This window comes from Pseudorasbora parva, chromosome 7, assembly GCF_024679245.1.
Source record: "Pseudorasbora parva isolate DD20220531a chromosome 7, ASM2467924v1, whole genome shotgun sequence".
NCBI classification, from domain to species: Eukaryota; Metazoa; Chordata; class Actinopteri; order Cypriniformes; family Gobionidae; genus Pseudorasbora; species Pseudorasbora parva.
The window spans coordinates 18,765,087-18,783,560 of record NC_090178.1 but is presented as its reverse complement, the minus strand read 5'-3'; the positions used below and the strand labels follow the sequence as shown (position 1 = coordinate 18,783,560).

The 18,474-nt window shown below is 42.8% G+C and overlaps 2 protein-coding genes across 2 annotated transcripts; both read right to left on the bottom strand.

The window, feature by feature from the left end:
* Positions 1 to 362: 362 nt before the first annotated feature.
* rwdd1 (RWD domain containing 1) lies at positions 363 to 3,874 on the bottom strand. The gene is made up of 7 exons (XM_067449604.1): positions 3,696 to 3,874; positions 3,200 to 3,265; positions 2,936 to 3,066; positions 2,685 to 2,837; positions 1,003 to 1,135; positions 858 to 920; positions 363 to 755 (listed from the first exon to the last, which is right to left on the bottom strand). The coding sequence occupies exons 1-7, from the start codon at positions 3,766 to 3,768 to the stop codon at positions 643 to 645; spliced, it is 732 nt and encodes a 243-aa protein (XP_067305705.1). The 5' UTR covers positions 3,769 to 3,874; the 3' UTR covers positions 363 to 642.
* Positions 3,875 to 11,408: 7,534 nt separating this feature from the next.
* Positions 11,409 to 14,259, bottom strand: LOC137083660 (calcium homeostasis modulator protein 5-like). Its single transcript, XM_067449603.1, has 2 exons — positions 13,356 to 14,259; positions 11,409 to 12,454 (listed from the first exon to the last, which is right to left on the bottom strand). The coding sequence occupies exons 1-2, from the start codon at positions 13,911 to 13,913 to the stop codon at positions 12,026 to 12,028; spliced, it is 987 nt and encodes a 328-aa protein (XP_067305704.1). The 5' UTR covers positions 13,914 to 14,259; the 3' UTR covers positions 11,409 to 12,025.
* Between the last annotated feature and the right edge of the window lie 4,215 nt (positions 14,260 to 18,474).

Genomic DNA, 18,474 nt, shown 5'->3' with positions numbered 1-18,474 from the left:
GCTTAGACAACATATACTTACATGTTTAACACTTTTAGCAGTGTTTTATGTAACTTCAAAGGGTTTCCTGTAAAATGACACCAACATTTTTAACTTCGACCCGTGTATGTGTGTATGGGAGGCTTTTCAATTTGGGTAGGCCAAAACCAGGCAGAAAGTACCAGTAATTTAGTGTAAATACATTACTTTGTCTACAACAAATGCCAAAGTGATGCGTATCTTCAGAAAGTAGACTCTAAGCTTTCAAATGGTACCAAATATGACATCATAGCTTGAAAGTATATACATGACGATGTTATTCCTGTACAGGGTATGTGGAGTTCAAGTGGATAACAGTCTTATATAAGAAGAGACAGAAGAAAAACACTAAATTATTTTTACTGAGAGACTGAGGCCACATTTCTGGGAAATCTCAACTTAACATAACTTGTGTAAATTAAGCCATTCATATTAATAAGAGAACAAGTCAATGGCTTTAATGGCAATAATTGTACAAATGACAATGTTTGACCGTTTTCGTAAAATATGCTGCACCATAGATGGTAGTGACTGAAAAGTTTTTGTTTAGTTGAGCTGAAGTCCTGCTCCACAGGAGGATATTGGCATCTATACCACTCATATCAGGTTGAGAGCTAACGCAATTCAGTCTTCATCGCTGCCTAAGTCCAGTGGGTTGAAATCAGGGTCGTCCTCATCCAAGTCCAAATCATCCATGTCTTGGAAAAGTGACTCGTCCACTTCCACACTGTTCCCACCTACACGGAAAAAGAGCAATTTTGAAGAACAATACAAAAAAAAGTAAGAAAATAGGATCTATAAAACTTTTATTTAGATGAATAACCATTGACATTTCTTACCGTCCTCTAAAAACTGGATATCTGATGTGTCAAGATTATGGTCTGTCTCAAAAAGCTGTTTTCCTGTAATACAAAAAAAAACAAATGAGCAGAATGTGACAAAAGGTGGTAATTCAGATTATTAAATATGAGGTTAGTTATTCACCTGTGAGTTTTCCCTTTCCTGCCTGCTCCTCCTCTTTCTGCCTTTTACTCTTTAGTTCTATCATTTCTTGATCAAATTTAGCCTTCCATGATAAGAAGTTCTCAATTGTGACCACAGTTCCTTGGAATGCAAACTGTGAAAAATAAAACAGAAACAAAGATCAGTCAAATGAAACAACATTTTCCATTTAATAGTAGCTATGTACACTGGGGGTCAAATATTTGAAATAATGAAGATATTAAATGTTTTTGAAATTAGTCTATTACCAAGGCTGCATTTATTTGAACATAAATACCGTAAAACTGTAATATTGTAAAATATTTGTATATAGTAATAACATATACTGTATAGTTAAGTTACTCTTTTATATTTGAATATATGTTAAAATGTAATAATTCCTGTGATGGCAAAACTGAATGTTCTGCAGCCGTTACTGCAGAATGGCCTGGATTTCCCGAAAACTTCTTAACACTACGTCATTCTTAAGTTATACCTTTAGGTATCCCTTAATGTTAATATGTGTTTCCCGAAACGAAAGTCATACTTTCATAAGGTTGGTCTAGAGCAGTCTTAGCTATACCTTATCACTATTGACAGTTCATTCCACTAGTGGTCACCACTGTGCAAAAAGCTTCTTTACATGTCAGTCTATATGAATATAATTCCGAAGTTGTAATTTACACCCAGTGTTCAATTAGGCAAGTTGAATTGTTTTTTTGTTTTTTTTAATGCAAGGATTAAAATATTCATTAAAAAAAATTGTCATTACACTAATGGTTGTTAGCTTTTTAATTATATTATCCAAAGGTACATCGGCTGGCAAACCATTAGACAGGAAAGGCTTAGGAGCCTATTTAAAGGGAATGATTGTGATGGGGAGTTTGGTCAAACTATGGAAGCGAGATAGCGAATAATCGTGCTAAATCAAAGAACGCAACGTCCGCAGAGCCATTTAGTGTATGTGCACTATTTCATACGTGAAAACTTTAGTCCCCTGGCTACCATGTCAGAAGATGCTATTCAAAATAAATTTTGCCTGCCATGACAGCAAATTCAGCAGTTTTTTTATCTTGTTGGACAAACTTTGTCGAGACAAACTGGACGAAGCTACCCCCTCAGCCCTGAAATCCAGCTGCTGGCGGCTCTCCTTTCTTTTTTCTCCGCCAGCAGCTGATTATATGTTTTGCGTGTTGCATACGTCGAACTTAACGTCGAACTTAAGAAGGTATACCTTAAGCAACCTCCAAGTATAGTTCGGGGAACATGCCTAGAAATGGTATACCTTCAGTTAAGTTATACCTTTAAAGGAAATGCAGCCATGGACTTTTTCAATCCAAGTGGTCAAACTTTTGTTGGTTATTGTGGGCCTCTACTGGTAGATGCTGTAATTAGATCTCTGGCATATTTTTGCTTCATTTTGACAGCACAGTACTTGTGTATTCTGGCTAAACAAATGTTATTGAAAGTAATTTAAAATCACAAATCTTTAATTATATAAGAACTATAGTAAAATTGTTAAGCATATTTTTTTTATGGATCTAAAAAGTATGAAATGGACTTTTCCCTTTCTGTTGAATTTGTCTAACAGCTCAAAGCAGTCAATGTCCTGAGGGTAACTACCTATAAAATATGCTTTTGGATTTGTAATGTTATACTACACTGTGCACATGCTCACAACAAACCTTCTCAGCTTCTTCAGCCTCCCTTTCTTTTCTTTCTTTTCTTTCTTTCTCCTCTTCTCTTCTGCTCTTAATCTGGTCTACTATTTCGTTAAGTTTTTCCTGCACCGCAGTAACTAATGTGAATATCATGACCATTCCCAGGTTTTCTTCAGCCTGCAAAAGAAAGAGGTTATTAGAAAGGACAGCAAAACAAATTGTTAGCCATCATCAGTACATGCACTTTATGTCTTTATGATGCCAGGCGTGTGGACCTGTTGCTTCAAAAGTGTTAGAATTTCTTCATTGTCTGAATCTTCCAGGTTCTCCTGTGAAAAGATCTCCCAGAGAGGGGGCTCATCTGGATAGTTCTCCACATATGTAAACTTTAGGGTCACCTCCACCGCTAAAACAGACAGAAATCAGTGATGGTGGTGGTGAGCTGAGCTAAACTTTAATGATGGTTAAAGATACTGTAATGCAACATTAATTATGTGAACTGATATAGTTCGAGTTTTTATGAGATAATAGGAACTTACTTTCATCATCTTCTCCTGCATCAGAAGTAACTGTGATGGTGAAGCTTGTGGGCTTCTCGGAAAGCACTGCATGAATATAGATATTGGAAAGAAAACCAAACAAACTAATGAAACAATCAGAGAGAAACAACGATCCACCATCCTGGAAGTAAACAGGTTTGTGTCACCACAGACTAACGTTACAGAGACTGGCACAAATGCCAACCAATCTCCAACCAACAACAGTTACTTCGACATTTTATTAAATGCAGCACGTAAACATAAATCATGTTTATCAGTTACCCAGTCAAAGTCTGCTTGACATATAGCTGACAATCGGTTCTCGTTTGCAATGTTAACCTTTGACAGCTCAATCTGCTCTTATAAACAATGCTATCAAAGAGATGACTAGGTCGCGGGTATGATTAACTAACTTTGTTCAAGAAAAGCTAGGCAGCTAACGGAAAGCGTCACGAAGTTATGGACATAAAAGCATTTACTTTGCGTTCTATCTTACCTGTAAATGAGTCAGGGTAAATGGACTCTATTGCTTCTAGCTCATTCCTCTGCTCCTCGCCGTAGTCTGTCATTTTATGTCACAAATGTCCATAAATTAGAAGCTGCATGGAAGAAACGTGTGCTAAGGCCTGTCCAGCATCGATGTCATCTGTGATCATCAATTATGGCTGCGCTTGTGTCTGGGACTGGGTGGCGTGAGTAACACCCATATCGATTTTACTTGTTCCGCTAAATATTAGTACCATTGTAGCAATTCGTGCTGTCACGCTGTTGAATATGTTGCAAAAAATATTGTATACACAATTAACAATGGATAAAAAATAAACACGCGAAAAGGCCAAAAGGCTCGAATCTGGCATGGATTATATAGCCTGACGGACCAGCCTCTGTCCAAAAACTTCACTATCAGAGCAAGTTTATGTTTATATAATAAATGCCAATCAATATGTAATTATATTAGATGTAATCAGTTTTAAATTATAACATCAATCAAATAATTAATGTATTATATTTTCTATTATTATTACTAGCCTACTTCGTTATATTTTAACTTATTACTAGCCTATTGATCTTTCTAGTAGACATCTCATTCCAGAAACGTTTTACAGCATGCACTGGAATTTATGAATTAAACTGACAATACTGGAAGTCTAGGTCACAGGATAATTTTTTTGTTGTTGTTGGCTACAGGCAAGTGACTACAAAAATGAAGCCTTCCTGATGTGGTTTGTGTAGAGTTCTATCCTGTCAAATCTGCTGAAAAAGCTTAGACCTGTTCGGACCAGGTTCAATTCTAAGATTCATTTAGACACATTTAAAAACAAAAACCAAATTTAATGCAAGAAACAAATACAAAAAGTACAATACCGAATAGTCAGTATAAAATTGCAAAAACAAACAAATAAAAACCTAAATAATATATAAAAACAGAATAAATAATATAAACCTTCAATCGGCTATAATGCCTAGTCTACAGTGTCCTTCACTAATATTGGCACCTTTGGTAAATAGGAGCAACGGTTGCTGTTAAAATAAATCTACATTATCCTTTTGATCTTTAGTTTAAAAAAAAAAAAATTAAAGGTCCCATGTCATGAAATGTTTATTGTATGAGGTTTTTCAACATTAATATGAGTTCCCCTAGCCTGAATATTGTCCCCAAGTGGCTAGAAATTTTGAGTGAATGGAGTTCTGGCTTTGAGAGTGGCTTTGAGAAACCGATAATAATAAACCGAAATAAATCTGTTATTTAAATTATTAAACTACAGAGAGCGATCAAAGAATACTCTTTATAATGTTCAGATCAGTCAATCACACGTATATCTGCAGTGCACACTTGCCCAAACTACCATTTGAATGACGCTGCTCTAGAAATCATGCTCAACAGATGCTCTTACTGTATTCATGTCGATGTCGTGTTTGCTGTTAGCTGTGGTGAAAGCATTTTGTGAGAGGAATAACATTGCAAAGTTCACTCGTGTTTATTCATATTATTTATTTCTAAATGATAACATTTTTGATGTAAAAACCATACTAACAATATTAATAGTAGTATAAAATAAAGAGAACATAAAATAAAAAAATTCCATGCCATGGGACCTTTAAAAAAAATCACAAAATTTAACCTTTTCCTCGAAATGCTGAAGCCTGATTGAATCACTCTATTGCTTTGCAATAGCCAATGGCGTCCTGGCAATCGCCTGATTGGCTGGCCCAGCCACTATATAAGCGATGTCAGGTGCCAAAAAACCTCAGAATCTTTCTTCTTCACCTGGAGCCTGGTTTCGTCGTTGATTTACGCTACGAGAGTGGACCACGCGGATTGCGAATCCCCTCTTGCTTTCCGGCGGATTACTGAAATTTCAAGATGTCTCTTTGCCAGGAGTGTGGCGGGCCAGTCGACTTCCCGGACGCACACAAGGATTGTGTGCTGTGTCTGGGCCTAGCCCATGCTGAGGCGGCATTGGAAGGATCAGATTGCCGAGCCTGTGAGGAATTGCCAATCAGGATCCTTCGTGCGCGGCTAGCCGTTGTTCGCGGCGACAACCCGCTGCCTCCTGCATCTCCTCAGCCCGCCTCCGTCAAGCCGCGGGCCGGCAGATCGCAGGTAACCCCTTCGAGGGGCTCTGCGGGGGGGTTTGACGTCGGCCCAACACCCACGTTGTCCTCACGTGCCAGAACCCCCCCTCACCTATGTTGAGGATAGTTCCCGCTCTCCGGCCGAAGCGCGGGAAATGGTCTAATTTGGATATGGAGAGGACGACGGAGTTCCTTCAGAGGCTGGCTGTACCTCAACCTCTCTGGATACAGAACTAATGAATATTCTTGCAGAGGCAGTGGCGGTTATGGAGCTGGACTGGGCGGCACCTGAACAGCCATCCAAACGCTGGATGGATGGGTCCTTCCTCGGCGCTAGCCACCAGGCGGACGTCGCACAGAGACCCACCCCCTTCTTTCCCGAGCTCCACGAGGAGCTCACTCGTTCATGGCGCTCCCCTCACTCAGCTCGGGCCCATGCTCAAGGGACTCAGCTGCTCACGACAGTGGAAGGGGCGGAGAAAAAAGGATATGCCAGACCGCCTCCCGTCGAGGACGCCGTCACGGCTCACTTATGCCCGTCCCGCAGTTGGAAAGCCACCTCACTGCCTTCTAAGCCATGCCGAGCCACAGCTCAGATCGCTGAAAAGGCATATGTTTCAGCAGGACACGCAGCATCTGCCCTCCACACGATGGCAATCCTGCAGGTCTTCCAAACGCGACTCCTGCTGTCCCTGGACGAGGAAGGCCCGGACCCAGAGTCAGTCCGTAAACTGCATATAGCGGCGGACCCCGGATTGGCCGCTTCTAAGAAGGTGGCCCAGGGAAACGGCCGCAACATGGGCAGCCTCGTTGTCCTGCATCGTCATCTGTGGCTGACACTTACTGAGATGCGGGATGCGGAGAAGAAGCAACTCCTGGATGCGCCGCTAAGCCCGCAGGGCCTCTTTGGTGTCGCGGTGGAGCCATTTTCAGAGAAGTACACGGAGGCGTTGAAGCAATCTAAGATGATGCCGCATCTTCTCCCCAAATGATCGAATGCGCCTCACAGGGCGAGGTCCAGATCGTCATCGGCTTAACGTCAGACAGGTTATGCTGGGCGCACGCCTGTCCCGAGCGGGAATCCGCGCCGCGAGCCGGAGCCGCCACTTCGTCAGAGGCAGTTCAGGAAACCCCGTTTCGGGGCGAAGTCGGCCCCTCATCATCAGGGTCGGCAGGCGGAGAAAAGGGTGCAGCGCTCCTGATGTTCGTGTGAGGAGGAAGAGAGCGCGGCCCGCACACGACAGCGGACCGGCGGCCAAAAGAGCGTGTTCCCGCTCAGAGTTCTCTCAGCGGCCAACAGAGAATCCCAATGTGCATTCAAATGTTGTGTCAAATACAATGTGTTATGTTGCAATAAAACGTTACATGCCTAACCAAAAGAGCTCTTTTCCTCCACTAACTACTGCCCGCGACATAAGCGAAACCTCTCCCTCGGGAGATATTTGGCGGAGCGGAAGCTCGGCGCAACCCGAACGTTCAAATGTCTCCTTGGGTCAAATCACAGACACATCACCTGCGGTCATTGTAAGCAGCGATTGTTTTGCCGGCGACTGGCACGACGCCTTTGCCGCAGCGAACACCACCGTCACTATTATCGAACCACCTAGCGCGTGGGCAGAGCTACCGGCGGCGTCAGAGTGGGTGATCAACACTGTAAAGCGCGGCTACACGCTACAGTTCGCTCGCAGACCACCCCGCTTCAACGGCGTGATTATGACAGAAGAGAGGAAGAGAGCGTCCCACTGTTACGGGCAGAAATCTCCTCCCTCATAACGAAGCAAGCGATAGAGATGGTACCCAAGGAACAGAGGGAGTGCGGGCTTTACAGCCGCTACTTCCTTGTTCCGAAAAAGGACAGAGGCATGCCCCCCATTTTAGATCTAAGACCGCTAAACAAAGTGCTCGCAAAACAATCGTTCAAAATGATTACAGTGAAGCAGATCCTCGCGCACATTCAGCCCAGGGATAATTTCATTGTGGTGGATCTGAAAGACCCTTATTTTCACATCCAGGTCATCACAGGCGTTTTCTGCGATTTGCGTTCGAAGGTGTTGCATTCCAGTTCGAAGTATTACCCTTCGGCCTAGCACTGGCCCCCCGTACATTTACGATGTGCATGAATTCGGCACTTTCTCCCCTGAGACTCAGTGGAATGCACGTGCTAAACTATCTCGACGACTGGCTGATCCTTGCTCAATCGAAAAGTGTACTCGAGGAGCACAAACAGATGCTCCTCGCTCATTTAGCACGCCTAGGTTTGTCTGTGAATATGCAGCAGAGCACGCTTCAGCCCTCCCAATCCATTACCTTTCTGGGTATGGTTTTGGACTCGTGCACGATGATCACGCGCTTATCGACACAGAGAATCCAGTCCATTCACAATACACTGGCCTCGTTTGTGCGAGACAGGGCGGTCCCTTTAAAAACGTTCCAGAGACTACTGGGTCTAATGGCGGCTGCAGCCTCCGTCTTTCGGCAGGGCTTACTGCATATGAGACCACTGCAGCTCTGGCTACAGAACAGAGCCCCATCACACGCGTGGAGGGCAGGGACAGAACGCCTTGTCATAACGCGAGGATGTCTCGAGACCTTGACGCCCTGGTTCGGCACAGCTATGTTTGAACAGGGTGCTGCTATGGGCAGGGTGGTCAGAAGGATAGTGGTGACCACAGACGCATCGCTGTCAGGCTGGGGAGCCCTCTGCGATGGCAGACCAGCGTTCGGTGCTTGGACGGAGATGGAGGCTGTTCGTCTGGCGCTGCAGGTTTTCTTCCGTTTCTGAAGGACCGTCATGTTCTGATCAGAACAGACAACACTGTGGTGATCGCGTACATCAATCGCCAGGGAGGAATGCGCTCCCGCGCCCTACACGGCTTGGCGAGATGCCTGCTGTTGTGGACAGATCGGATACTTCTCTCGATCCGGGCAGTACATATACCGGGCAGCTTGAACAGCGGAGCCGACATGCTGTCCAGGCAGGGCATTGTTCATGGGGAGTGGAAATTGCATCCCCAAACAGTAAAGATGATCTGGAGCATCTTTGGCGAAGCAAAAATAGACCTCTTTGAGTCGGAAGAGAACACTCACTGCCCTCTATACTTCTCGCTGACGACTGCTCCCCTGAAAGGGGACGCGCTGTCGAGCCGTTGGCCCACGGGACAGAAATACGCATTCCCCCCAGTCAAACCAACCGTGGTTTCCGGAGTTGATGAACATGTCGTCAACTCCTCCGTAGCGAATTCCACTGAGGAGGGATCTGTTGTCCCAGGCGAGGGGCTCCATATGGCACCCCAGGCTGGAATTGTGGGACCTACAAGTGTGGAAAATCAGTGTAGAGTGAACCAGTTGGATGCTTCACACCGAGTCTGGCTCACGCTAGCAGAGTCCAGAGCACCGTCAACGAGGTGCTTATACGCACTGAAATGGAGAGTGTTTGCGAACTGGTGTGATAGCAAAAATGAAGACCCTGTGGATTGTGCTATTCCCGTAATTTTAATCTTCCTACAGGAACGTCTGGATAATGTCAGCTCTCCGTCTACGTCGAAGGTCTATGTGGCCGCTATCGCAGCCTCTCATAGTATACTGGACGGCCGTTCAGTGGGTAAACACCCCTTAATAACGAGCTTTCTTCGGGGAGCGAGGCGACTGAATCCTCCCCGCCCTCGCCAAATGCCAGTATGGGACCTATCCTTAGTGCTCAGAGCGCATTGACACACCGTTCGAACCAGCTGAGTCTATTGGACTGAAAGTGCTCTCATTTAAGACGGCGCTGCTGCTCCCGCTAGCGTGTGGGAAGCGAGTAGGTGATCTACATGCCCTCTCAGTTAACAATGCTTGTATGCAGTTTGGTCCAGACGATTGTATGGTCAGACTCACGCCCAGACACGGCTACACGCCTAAAGTGCTTTCAACCCCATTCAGGGCCCAGGTTGTGATGATACAAGCTTTTTGTTCCACAGAGCCAACCTCAGATCCAGCGTCACAGAAGTGCGCCTTGTGCCCCGTGCGTGCGCTGCGTGCTTATGTAGACAGAACTAGTCAGATTCGAAGTTCAAAACAGCTCTTTGTCTGCTTCGCTGGCGCCAAGAAAGGTGGCCCGCTGTCGAAGCAGAGACTGTCGCACTGGATTGTGGAGGCTGTGCGCCTAGCTTATCATTCCCAGGGACTTTACTGCCCTATCGGAGTGCGTGCCCACTCTACTAGAAGTCTGGCATCTTCATGGGCCTGGGCTAAAGGTATGTCTATTCAAGACATCTGCCTCGCGGCAGGCTGGTCATCTCACAACACTTTTGCAAAATTTTATAATTTAGATATTCCCTCGTTTGCACCACACGTTCTGTCAGTGCAGGAGGAGAAGGCTGAACAGCCATTGGACGACTGAGTCACCTGAAGACACGCCCCACCCCAGCACGTGTTTCAGCCGTGGTTTCAACTAGGTTGTCTAAGCAGCATGGGACGATACAGAGTCAAGTTAACTCTATAGCGCCTTTAAGGTCATAATCACACTTTCAGTGTTATCCCCATTATCTATGCCCGCTTATTCACGCCGGCTATATATTCGAGCACCAACATATTGTTGCCTTTATTCACCCTCTATAATTCAGTAGTCCAACAAGGTTCGACTGTATACAAGGGAGACGCTGACAGTGTCAATGCCGAGTTGGCTCTCTGCCAAGGTTTTCAACCAGGTCCGATACCTGACCTGAAGGGGGAGGGGCGAATGCGCTGATACCAGTGTTTACAGCCGAAAGCGCCATTGGCTCTGTTGTACCGGGCCGACTCTATTTTCTTTTCACACGGCGGGGTTTTATACATTCCCCATACGTAATGTCGAGGAACCGACTCGATAAGGGAACATCTCTGGTTACTCAACGCAACCTTAGTTCCCTGAGAGGAGGGAACGAGACATTACGTAAACTGCCGTGTGAAACGCCTCCTCATAGCCTCAATAGCTCTCACTCAGTCGAAAGATTCTGAGGTTTTTTGGCGCCTGACATCGCTTATATAGTGGCTGGGCCAGCCAATCAGGCGATTGTCAGGACGCCATTGGCTATTGCAAAGCAATAGAGTGATTCAATCAGGCTTCAGCATTTCGAGGAAAAGGGTTTTCCCCATACGTAATGTCTCGTTCCCTCCTCTCAGGGAACTAAGGTTACGTTGAGTAACCAGAGACGTTTACAATTATTGGGTGCCAATTGTGGCCAATGTGATCTAGAGTAAAAACATTTATTTTACAATGAGATTTTCTCCCCACATTTAATTGTTTTACTTCAATGAAAGGTTAGATTTTTGTAATATTTTTGATTGAAAGATGCAGATTTATTTTATTAAACCCACAACTGTATTTGAACTATGTTATTGATCTCTGTCAGGTTTGGTTAGTACAACGTTGTTTTGTTATTTATTATTTGAAAGTGAAAAGGGCAGTGCAGGGCTGTGGCTCTGACTCTACTTCCTTTTAAAAATCTTTAGTTGGCTGCTTACAGAAGAATTTTTCACTTTTTGCAAATGCACTTTAAATAAACTGCTTTACAATAAATAAGTTTATAATGGTGTTATTATTACATTATTAGTATTATTAACCCCCCCCCCCCCCCAAATAGATTTTTGCCTTCCATTATATATAATAACCTGAGTATTGTAGTTTCTCTTTCAAAACATTACAGGAAATAAACACCCCAAACATGCAGGAAACCACAACTTTACCATGTGTAATCATTTTTATATGCTATAGTAACTGGTCCTGTTTATGATTTTTTTTAAATATGCTAACATCAACTTGTTTTGATCACATGGGTCCCTAATTAGAACTGAAATATGGGTCAAAATGACCGTGAAGAAATGTGTCTGGGACTCTAAATGTGGTGGTTTTCCTGTTTGTCAAAACTTAAAATCTGGATTGTGGTTTTCTGTATTTTGTTGGTTGGCTTAAGTGATCATATTGCACATTTTAATCTCTATTGTGCAACTGAAAAATTACTGTGTATACAACAGATTGTCATGCATTAAAGTGCATTGAAGACACCGCCTTAATGAAATTATGAAAATGATTTTCGAGAGGCATAAGAGAGATCTTGATTCACAGAGGGCTTAACTGACAATTGTTTTTTCTTTTCTTTCTTTGACTTTGTAAAACCTGAAATTCAAACAACATGCAGACTGGATGTTGTATTGAAAACACCACAGACACTCTTTAGGGTCTTGCGGTAGGAAAAAACAAAAGTTCCAAAGAGTTTTTCTTCTTCAAGGTCATATAGGCATTTCAGTTACCAGCATGCAGCTTTGTGCTTCATCCATCTCCATGCCATCTTTCCCCTCTTTAACAGGATGCTTCTTAGGGCCAAAGTCCCGATCTGTGCGCTCCACGTATTTCTGCAGAGTGCTGTAGCATTGTTCGCTTTTTGTAAAGTTGTATACAGCAGAGATCTCCTCCCAGGCCTTGTGATTTGGAAAGGGAAATTCTTCGGGACATTTGTTGTCAAAGAAACTCTTGAGGTTTCTCTCTGCTAGTTTGGTGGCATAGTCTTCTGCAAACACCTCAAACTTTTCTCTTTCCTTCTCCATGTAGATTTTCTGGAAAGTTAACTGAAGGTAGCTTACTTGAGAGCGACAGTTCTTAAAGCAAGTCCCGATCAGCGCTACTATAGCAGATATGACAATGATGGAACAGCCAAGTATCTGCGAACATATCAATCAGTTAAATGTTATAAAATATATAAGTTATTGGTGTAAATTACTACATAGCTCTCTGGAATACTTCATAAATGTTAAGGTGCGGTCACGTTATAAAAAATAAAATTAAAAATTAATAACTAGTATAACTATTTACATTACTTTATTAAAGTAACTGATTACATTTGATTACTTTTCTAACTTTTTATACCGCGCCATGGTGGCAACTCTCAGGTTGTAGCCTAAATCTTTGAGTGGCAATGTGCATTGATGTAATTGGCAGAGTGGTGTCCTGCAAAGAACCAATCAAAAGCATCAACAAGATGATTTACTAAACAGCCTTTATATGGCAGGAGGCACCGTGCACATCAAAAACAGGCGGAGCAACAAATTTATATTATTCAACATATCCTAGCTTTTAACAGAAAAATTCAGATGTAACTCCATTATCATTAACATTTTCATAAATAATAAATTAGTCTACAAATTGTTTCTCTGTAAATTTATTTTGTAATGAAATGACATAATCTAGTTACAGGTAATAGCTACTCCCCAACACTGCTAATACTGCCTTCATGTGCTATCAGAAATGTTGTACTTCCCACTTCTGATGTTGTGATGATGAGCCAATCACATTCAAATTTTGACTTGAGAGGGATCGTTTGGCCAGCATAAATCTGTGCCGAAATCTTTCTTTCCCACCTGAAATTCTAAATTCATGGATTAGAAAAGCATTTCGCTGGCGAAAATTTGCAGAATGACAGTCATTGTGACCGCACCTCGAACACTGCAATATATAGGTCTTCTGTGAAATGGAAAGGTTCCATGGATGTTAAAGGTTCTTCATGTAACGATAAATGTTAATAAAGAACCTTTATTTTAAGAGTGTATCATAGTCTGTGCTCACCTGTGACTGGGCTCGCAGCATCAACAACAGTTCCATTTTTTCATTTTGATGCAACTGGAACTTGGTGCAGGGCACTTGTGGCAGTTCTTCCCGGCACGTAGGTGTCTTGTTTTGGCAGAAAATGTTCACCACCACATTTTCATCCAGGCCACTGACTGCACACTCATAAAAAGTTCCATTTAACAGTGCTACAGTAAGCCACATAATAGGGGCAATGCATGCTGCAGATAGCACTTTTACAAACACTGACAAACATCCCAAAAAGTTACCCCTGGGGCATAATTGAACAGGGTTGAGGCAACACCCAGTGTAAAATCGCCAAAGACGTGAATTAACAAAGAGACCAATCGCTAGCAAGACGACAGCAGGGCCCAGCAGAAAAGTTAATCCATAGGCAAAATTCTGTTCTCGGTTGCACGGACACTGAAAAGACACCATGGCGAAGATTCTTTCACCACCTATTGTCAAAAGAGCCATGAAGCTGTAGCCAATAGTGCTCTTCTGGGTCGTGAGGAACCTTAGGACAGTCTTAAAAGTATCCATAGCTGGTACAGACATAGCTGGTAAACACTTAAAAAAGTTGGTAAATTTAAAGAGATGGATTCTGCCAGGGCCGGCGCTCCGCACACGCACATCACCAAGTCGCTAGTACTTTCCTGCGAGCGCGAGGTCTTTTTTTCCCCCTCTGCCGTCACACACACACCTCTCTGCATTTGCCCTGTTCAGTGAATGGCTGAGTGGAGCTGCATATGAGGTGCCTAGGGACATTATTCAGAATTGCCATGCATATACATGTGCTTTTCCTCTCACATACACATATGAAACGAAATTCATTCACATTCTATAATGAAATGCTTAACACAAATACAAGTGAAATGCTTTACAAACACAACTGAAACGCGATCATACATACAATTGAAAATGTTACGCTCTCACACACAACTGAAATGCGCTCACACACAACTGAAACGCGATCATACATAGAACTGAAAATGTTACGCTCACACACACAACTGAAATGCGCTCACACACAACTGAAACGCGCTCATATACAACTGAAAATGTTACGCCCACACACACAACTGAAACGCTCACACACATACAAGTGAAATGCTTTTACACACACAACTGAAACGCTCTCATACCACTGAAAATGTTACGCTCACACACACAACTGAAACGCTCTCACACACACAACTGAAACGCTCACACACATAGGCTACAAGTGAAATGCGTTTACAAACACAACTGACGCGCTCTCACACACTGAAACACACTCACACACATACTGAAAATGTTACGCTCGCTCACACACATACAAGTGAAATGCTTTTAAAAACACAACTGAACTCACACAACCGAAAAGCATTTCAGTATGTTGTATGCAAGCATTTCAGTTGAAACGGAAGCACATTTCAGTTGAAACGGAAGGTGGTTAAAAAAAAATCGAAGATAAAGAAGAAGTAAAAAAGCAAAGAAAAAAATCGCTCTGAAGCAAATAAGCCTAACTGAAGTAGTGAATAACATATTGACCTCAGCGGGCCATCCGGGCAGCCTATGAGCATAGTGTCCAGTAAGCAGTTGCAGTTACAGTACAAAAGGGAGGCTTCCCTTTCATCCGAAAGAAATAGAATAATCCACTCTAGAATAGGCATACTTTTGCTGACTTTGAATCACCCTACTTCAACTAAAATGTATGTTTATCTGATCCTCTTTGTTTTTCAAGTCCAAACTCAATTTTTCGAAGTGAGAAGTAATGAAGATGTTGTACGTTTTTTTACTAGTGCTTTTTACTTTTAGCAGTGCATTTCGTCACTAATACAAAGCGAAGAGTCCGAAGTTTTTGGTCAGGAGAGGCTTTATAGAGTGCTAGATGATCATACGTGAACTCTATCTACATTTCTGGCCGTGTCCAGATATGATCATGATAATAGGAATGTCAGTAACCTATTAGGATCATTGAATAGATGTTTTCAAAACTTGATCCATGAGCATGAGGCCAGGCAGAGATCCACTGATGGGACCAATAATTTGACAACCCCCACAACCTTGACCGGCCATCCAGGTCGACCCCGATACAGCATATAGCTGTCGAACAGATTTCTCACTGTGTGTCCATTGGTATGACATGGCAGAGAATTGCATCATGCTTTGGAATCAGTCGAAGAACACCATACAGACACAGACAGATTCTGGAAGTTGGACCATTAACATATGCAGTATTGTCAAATCAAGACTTAGACAGTATTGTTAGTACTATACTACAGAACACCCCAAATGCAGGTGAAACATATGTACTTGGTAGTCTGAGATCGCTTAAGGGTTCAATGTTGGCGGGTCAGACAGAGCCTGCATCAAGTGGATCCCATTGGGCGGTGGTTTAGGCGTCGTAATACTATTCGTCGAAGGGTTTATAGTGTTCAGGCCCCCAACCTATTATGGTAGGTTGACATGTAAATGTTTTGTAATATCTGCAAGTTTCAAGTAGTCTATATTTTTTGTAATGTAGTGTATATCTCTCAACAGGCATTTTGACGGTTGGTTAGGTGGCGGATGGTCCTGCATGGCTGTGTTGATGGTTTCAGCCGGACTATTATATATTTAAAGTGCTTATCTAACAACAGAGCCTCAAGTGTCTTGTCATTGTTTTTAGGAGGGATAGAGAACTTTGGTTTGCCTTTAAGGGTCAGATGTGATCACGGTATGGAAAATATACATGTTGCACGTTTTATGTTGGAAAGAAGGGGATTAAACAGTCGTAGTGTTTTAACTGGTGTTTCGGTACACAACCAAAGGATTGAGAGACTATGGGCAGAAGTAAATAGAGTTGTATCTAGACACTTCATTAACATTTTTAAAGGGGTACTTCAGCGCTGGGAAGATGAATCTGTATTTAAACTGGGTCATCAATGCAGTAGAAATGTGAAATTATTTTTGAATTTGGTGCCTTCTAGACTGAGAAAAGACAGAAAATGTATTTTTGTCCCATGGGGATGAAAGACTACAATTCCCAGAATGTGTCGCTGCCCTGTGAGGCCATTCCCAAAGCCACCAACTTGATTTCTGTGACTGAGTTGGAGAAGACACTACAATTAAAAACTGAACGTGTCTGTTCAATATAATGAGGGAGTCACCAAGCGAGTATCACAGTACTGAGCACCCATCACTGCAGGAGTGATGAGAGCTGAGGTAATCGCGACTACACTCGCGGCATACAACGCAAGTTCAGTCTGGCGCGTTTCAGTTCATGCCTTTGCAAGCTTAACTTTCATAGAAATTAATTTGAGAAGTTAAAAGACTTACATTGCTCACCATATCTAAATGAGTGCCTGTATAGCTGCCATCTGAGCTCTCCCTGCAAGCTGAGTGTAATCTCCCATCCCCCATGCGCGGATTCAAGACATGCGGAAATGGCTCCCTCTGCTGGCTGTAGTCTTTAGCCTTTGGGCAAACATTCTAACAAGGAATTTTTCCAGAAATCAAATGCATAAATCTGTTTGTCTCAGGGGGATATGAGGGAGGAAAGCACAATCATTTGAATATACTCCAGGGTTTCTACTGATACAAAGCCATATGCTAATCGCTGAAGTAACCCTTTAACTTTATGGAGGAACAGGGTATACTGGATTCACTGAATGAGGTACATTTATTTTGTTTGCATTATGTTTTTTTTTTTACCAAGAATTAAAAGGTCAGTAACAGAATTTGTCCACCAGTGGAACAACCATGGCCTCTCCACACAAGGGGGGCAGACACCTCTTCAGCTGTGGCATGTAGGTGTCATAAACAGCATAGGCATTCACCTGGTTAAGTGACATCTTTACATGTCAACCTACCATAATAGGTTGGGGGCCTGAACACTATAAAACCTTCGGCGAATAGTATTACGACGCCTAAACCACCGCCCAATGGGATCCACTTGATGCAGGCTCTGTCTGACCCGCCAACATTGAACCCTTAAGCGATCTCAGACTACCAAGTACATATGTTTCACCTGCATTTGGGGTGTTCTGTAGTATAGTACTAACAATACTGTCTAAGCCTTGATTTGACAATACTGCATATGTTAATGGTCCAACTCGCAGAATCTGTCTGTGTCTGTATAGTGTTCTTCGACTGATTCCAAAGCATGATGCAATTCTCTGCCATGTCATACCAATGGACACACAGTGAGAAATCTGTTCGACAGATGCTGTATCGGGGTCGACCTGGATGGCCGGTCAAGGTTGTGGGGGTTGTCAAATTATTGGTCCCATCAGTGGATCTCTGCCTGGCCTCATGCTCATGGATCAAGTTTTGAAAACATCTATACAATGATCCTAATAGGTTACTGACATTCCTATTATCATGATCATATCTGGACACGGCAAGAAATGTAGATAGAGTTCGCGTATGATCATCTAGCACTCTATAAAGCCTCTCCTGACCAAAAACGTCGGACTCTTCGCTTTGTATTAGTGACGAAATGCACTGCTAAAAGTAAAAAGCACTAGTAAAAAAACTTACAACATCTTCATTACTTCTCACTTCGAAAAATTGAGTTTGGACTTGAAAAACAAAGAGGATCAGATAAACAAACATTGTAGTTGAAGTAGGGTGATTCAAAGTCAGCAAAAGTATGCCTATTCTAGAGTGGATTATTCTATTTCTTTCGGATGAAAGGGAAGCCTCCCTTTTGTACTGTAACTGCAACTGCTTACTGGACACTATGCTCATAGGCTGCCCGGATGGCCCGCTGAGGTCAATATGTTATTCACTACTTCAGTTAGGCTTATTTGCTTCAGAGCGATTTTTTTCTTTGCTTTTTTACTTCTTCTTTATCTTCGATTTTTTTTAACCACCTTCCGTTTCAACTGAAATGTGCTTCCGTTTCAACTGAAATGCTTGCATACAACATACTGAAATGCTTTTCAGTTGTGTGAGTTCAGTTGTGTTTGTAAAAGCATTTCACTTGTATGTGTGTGAGCGAGCGTAACATTTTCAGTATGTGTGTGAGCGCGTTTCAGTCGTGTGTGTGAGAGCGCGGCAGTTGTGTTTGTAAACGCATTTCACTTGTAGCCTATGTGTGTAAGCGTTTCAGTTGTGTGTGTGAGCGTAACATTTTCAGTTGTATGAGAGC

Excerpts from the sequence above, each read along its gene's own strand:
- rwdd1 (XM_067449604.1), bottom strand. The coding sequence starts at position 3,768 with ATGACAGACTACGGCGAGGAGCAGAGGAATGAGCTAGAAGCAATAGAG. Across the intron at positions 1,136-2,684 it reads AGGCTGAAGAAGCTGAGAAG|TTTGCATTCCAAGGAACTGT; the intron begins GTTTGTTGTGAG and ends TATTTTTCACAG. Across the intron at positions 921-1,002 it reads AGGAAAGGGAAAACTCACAG|GAAAACAGCTTTTTGAGACA; the intron begins GTGAATAACTAA and ends TTTGTATTACAG.
- LOC137083660 (XM_067449603.1), bottom strand. The coding sequence starts at position 13,913 with ATGTCTGTACCAGCTATGGATACTTTTAAGACTGTCCTAAGGTTCCTC. Across the intron at positions 12,455-13,355 it reads TGCTGCGAGCCCAGTCACAG|ATACTTGGCTGTTCCATCAT; the intron begins GTGAGCACAGAC and ends ATATGTTCGCAG.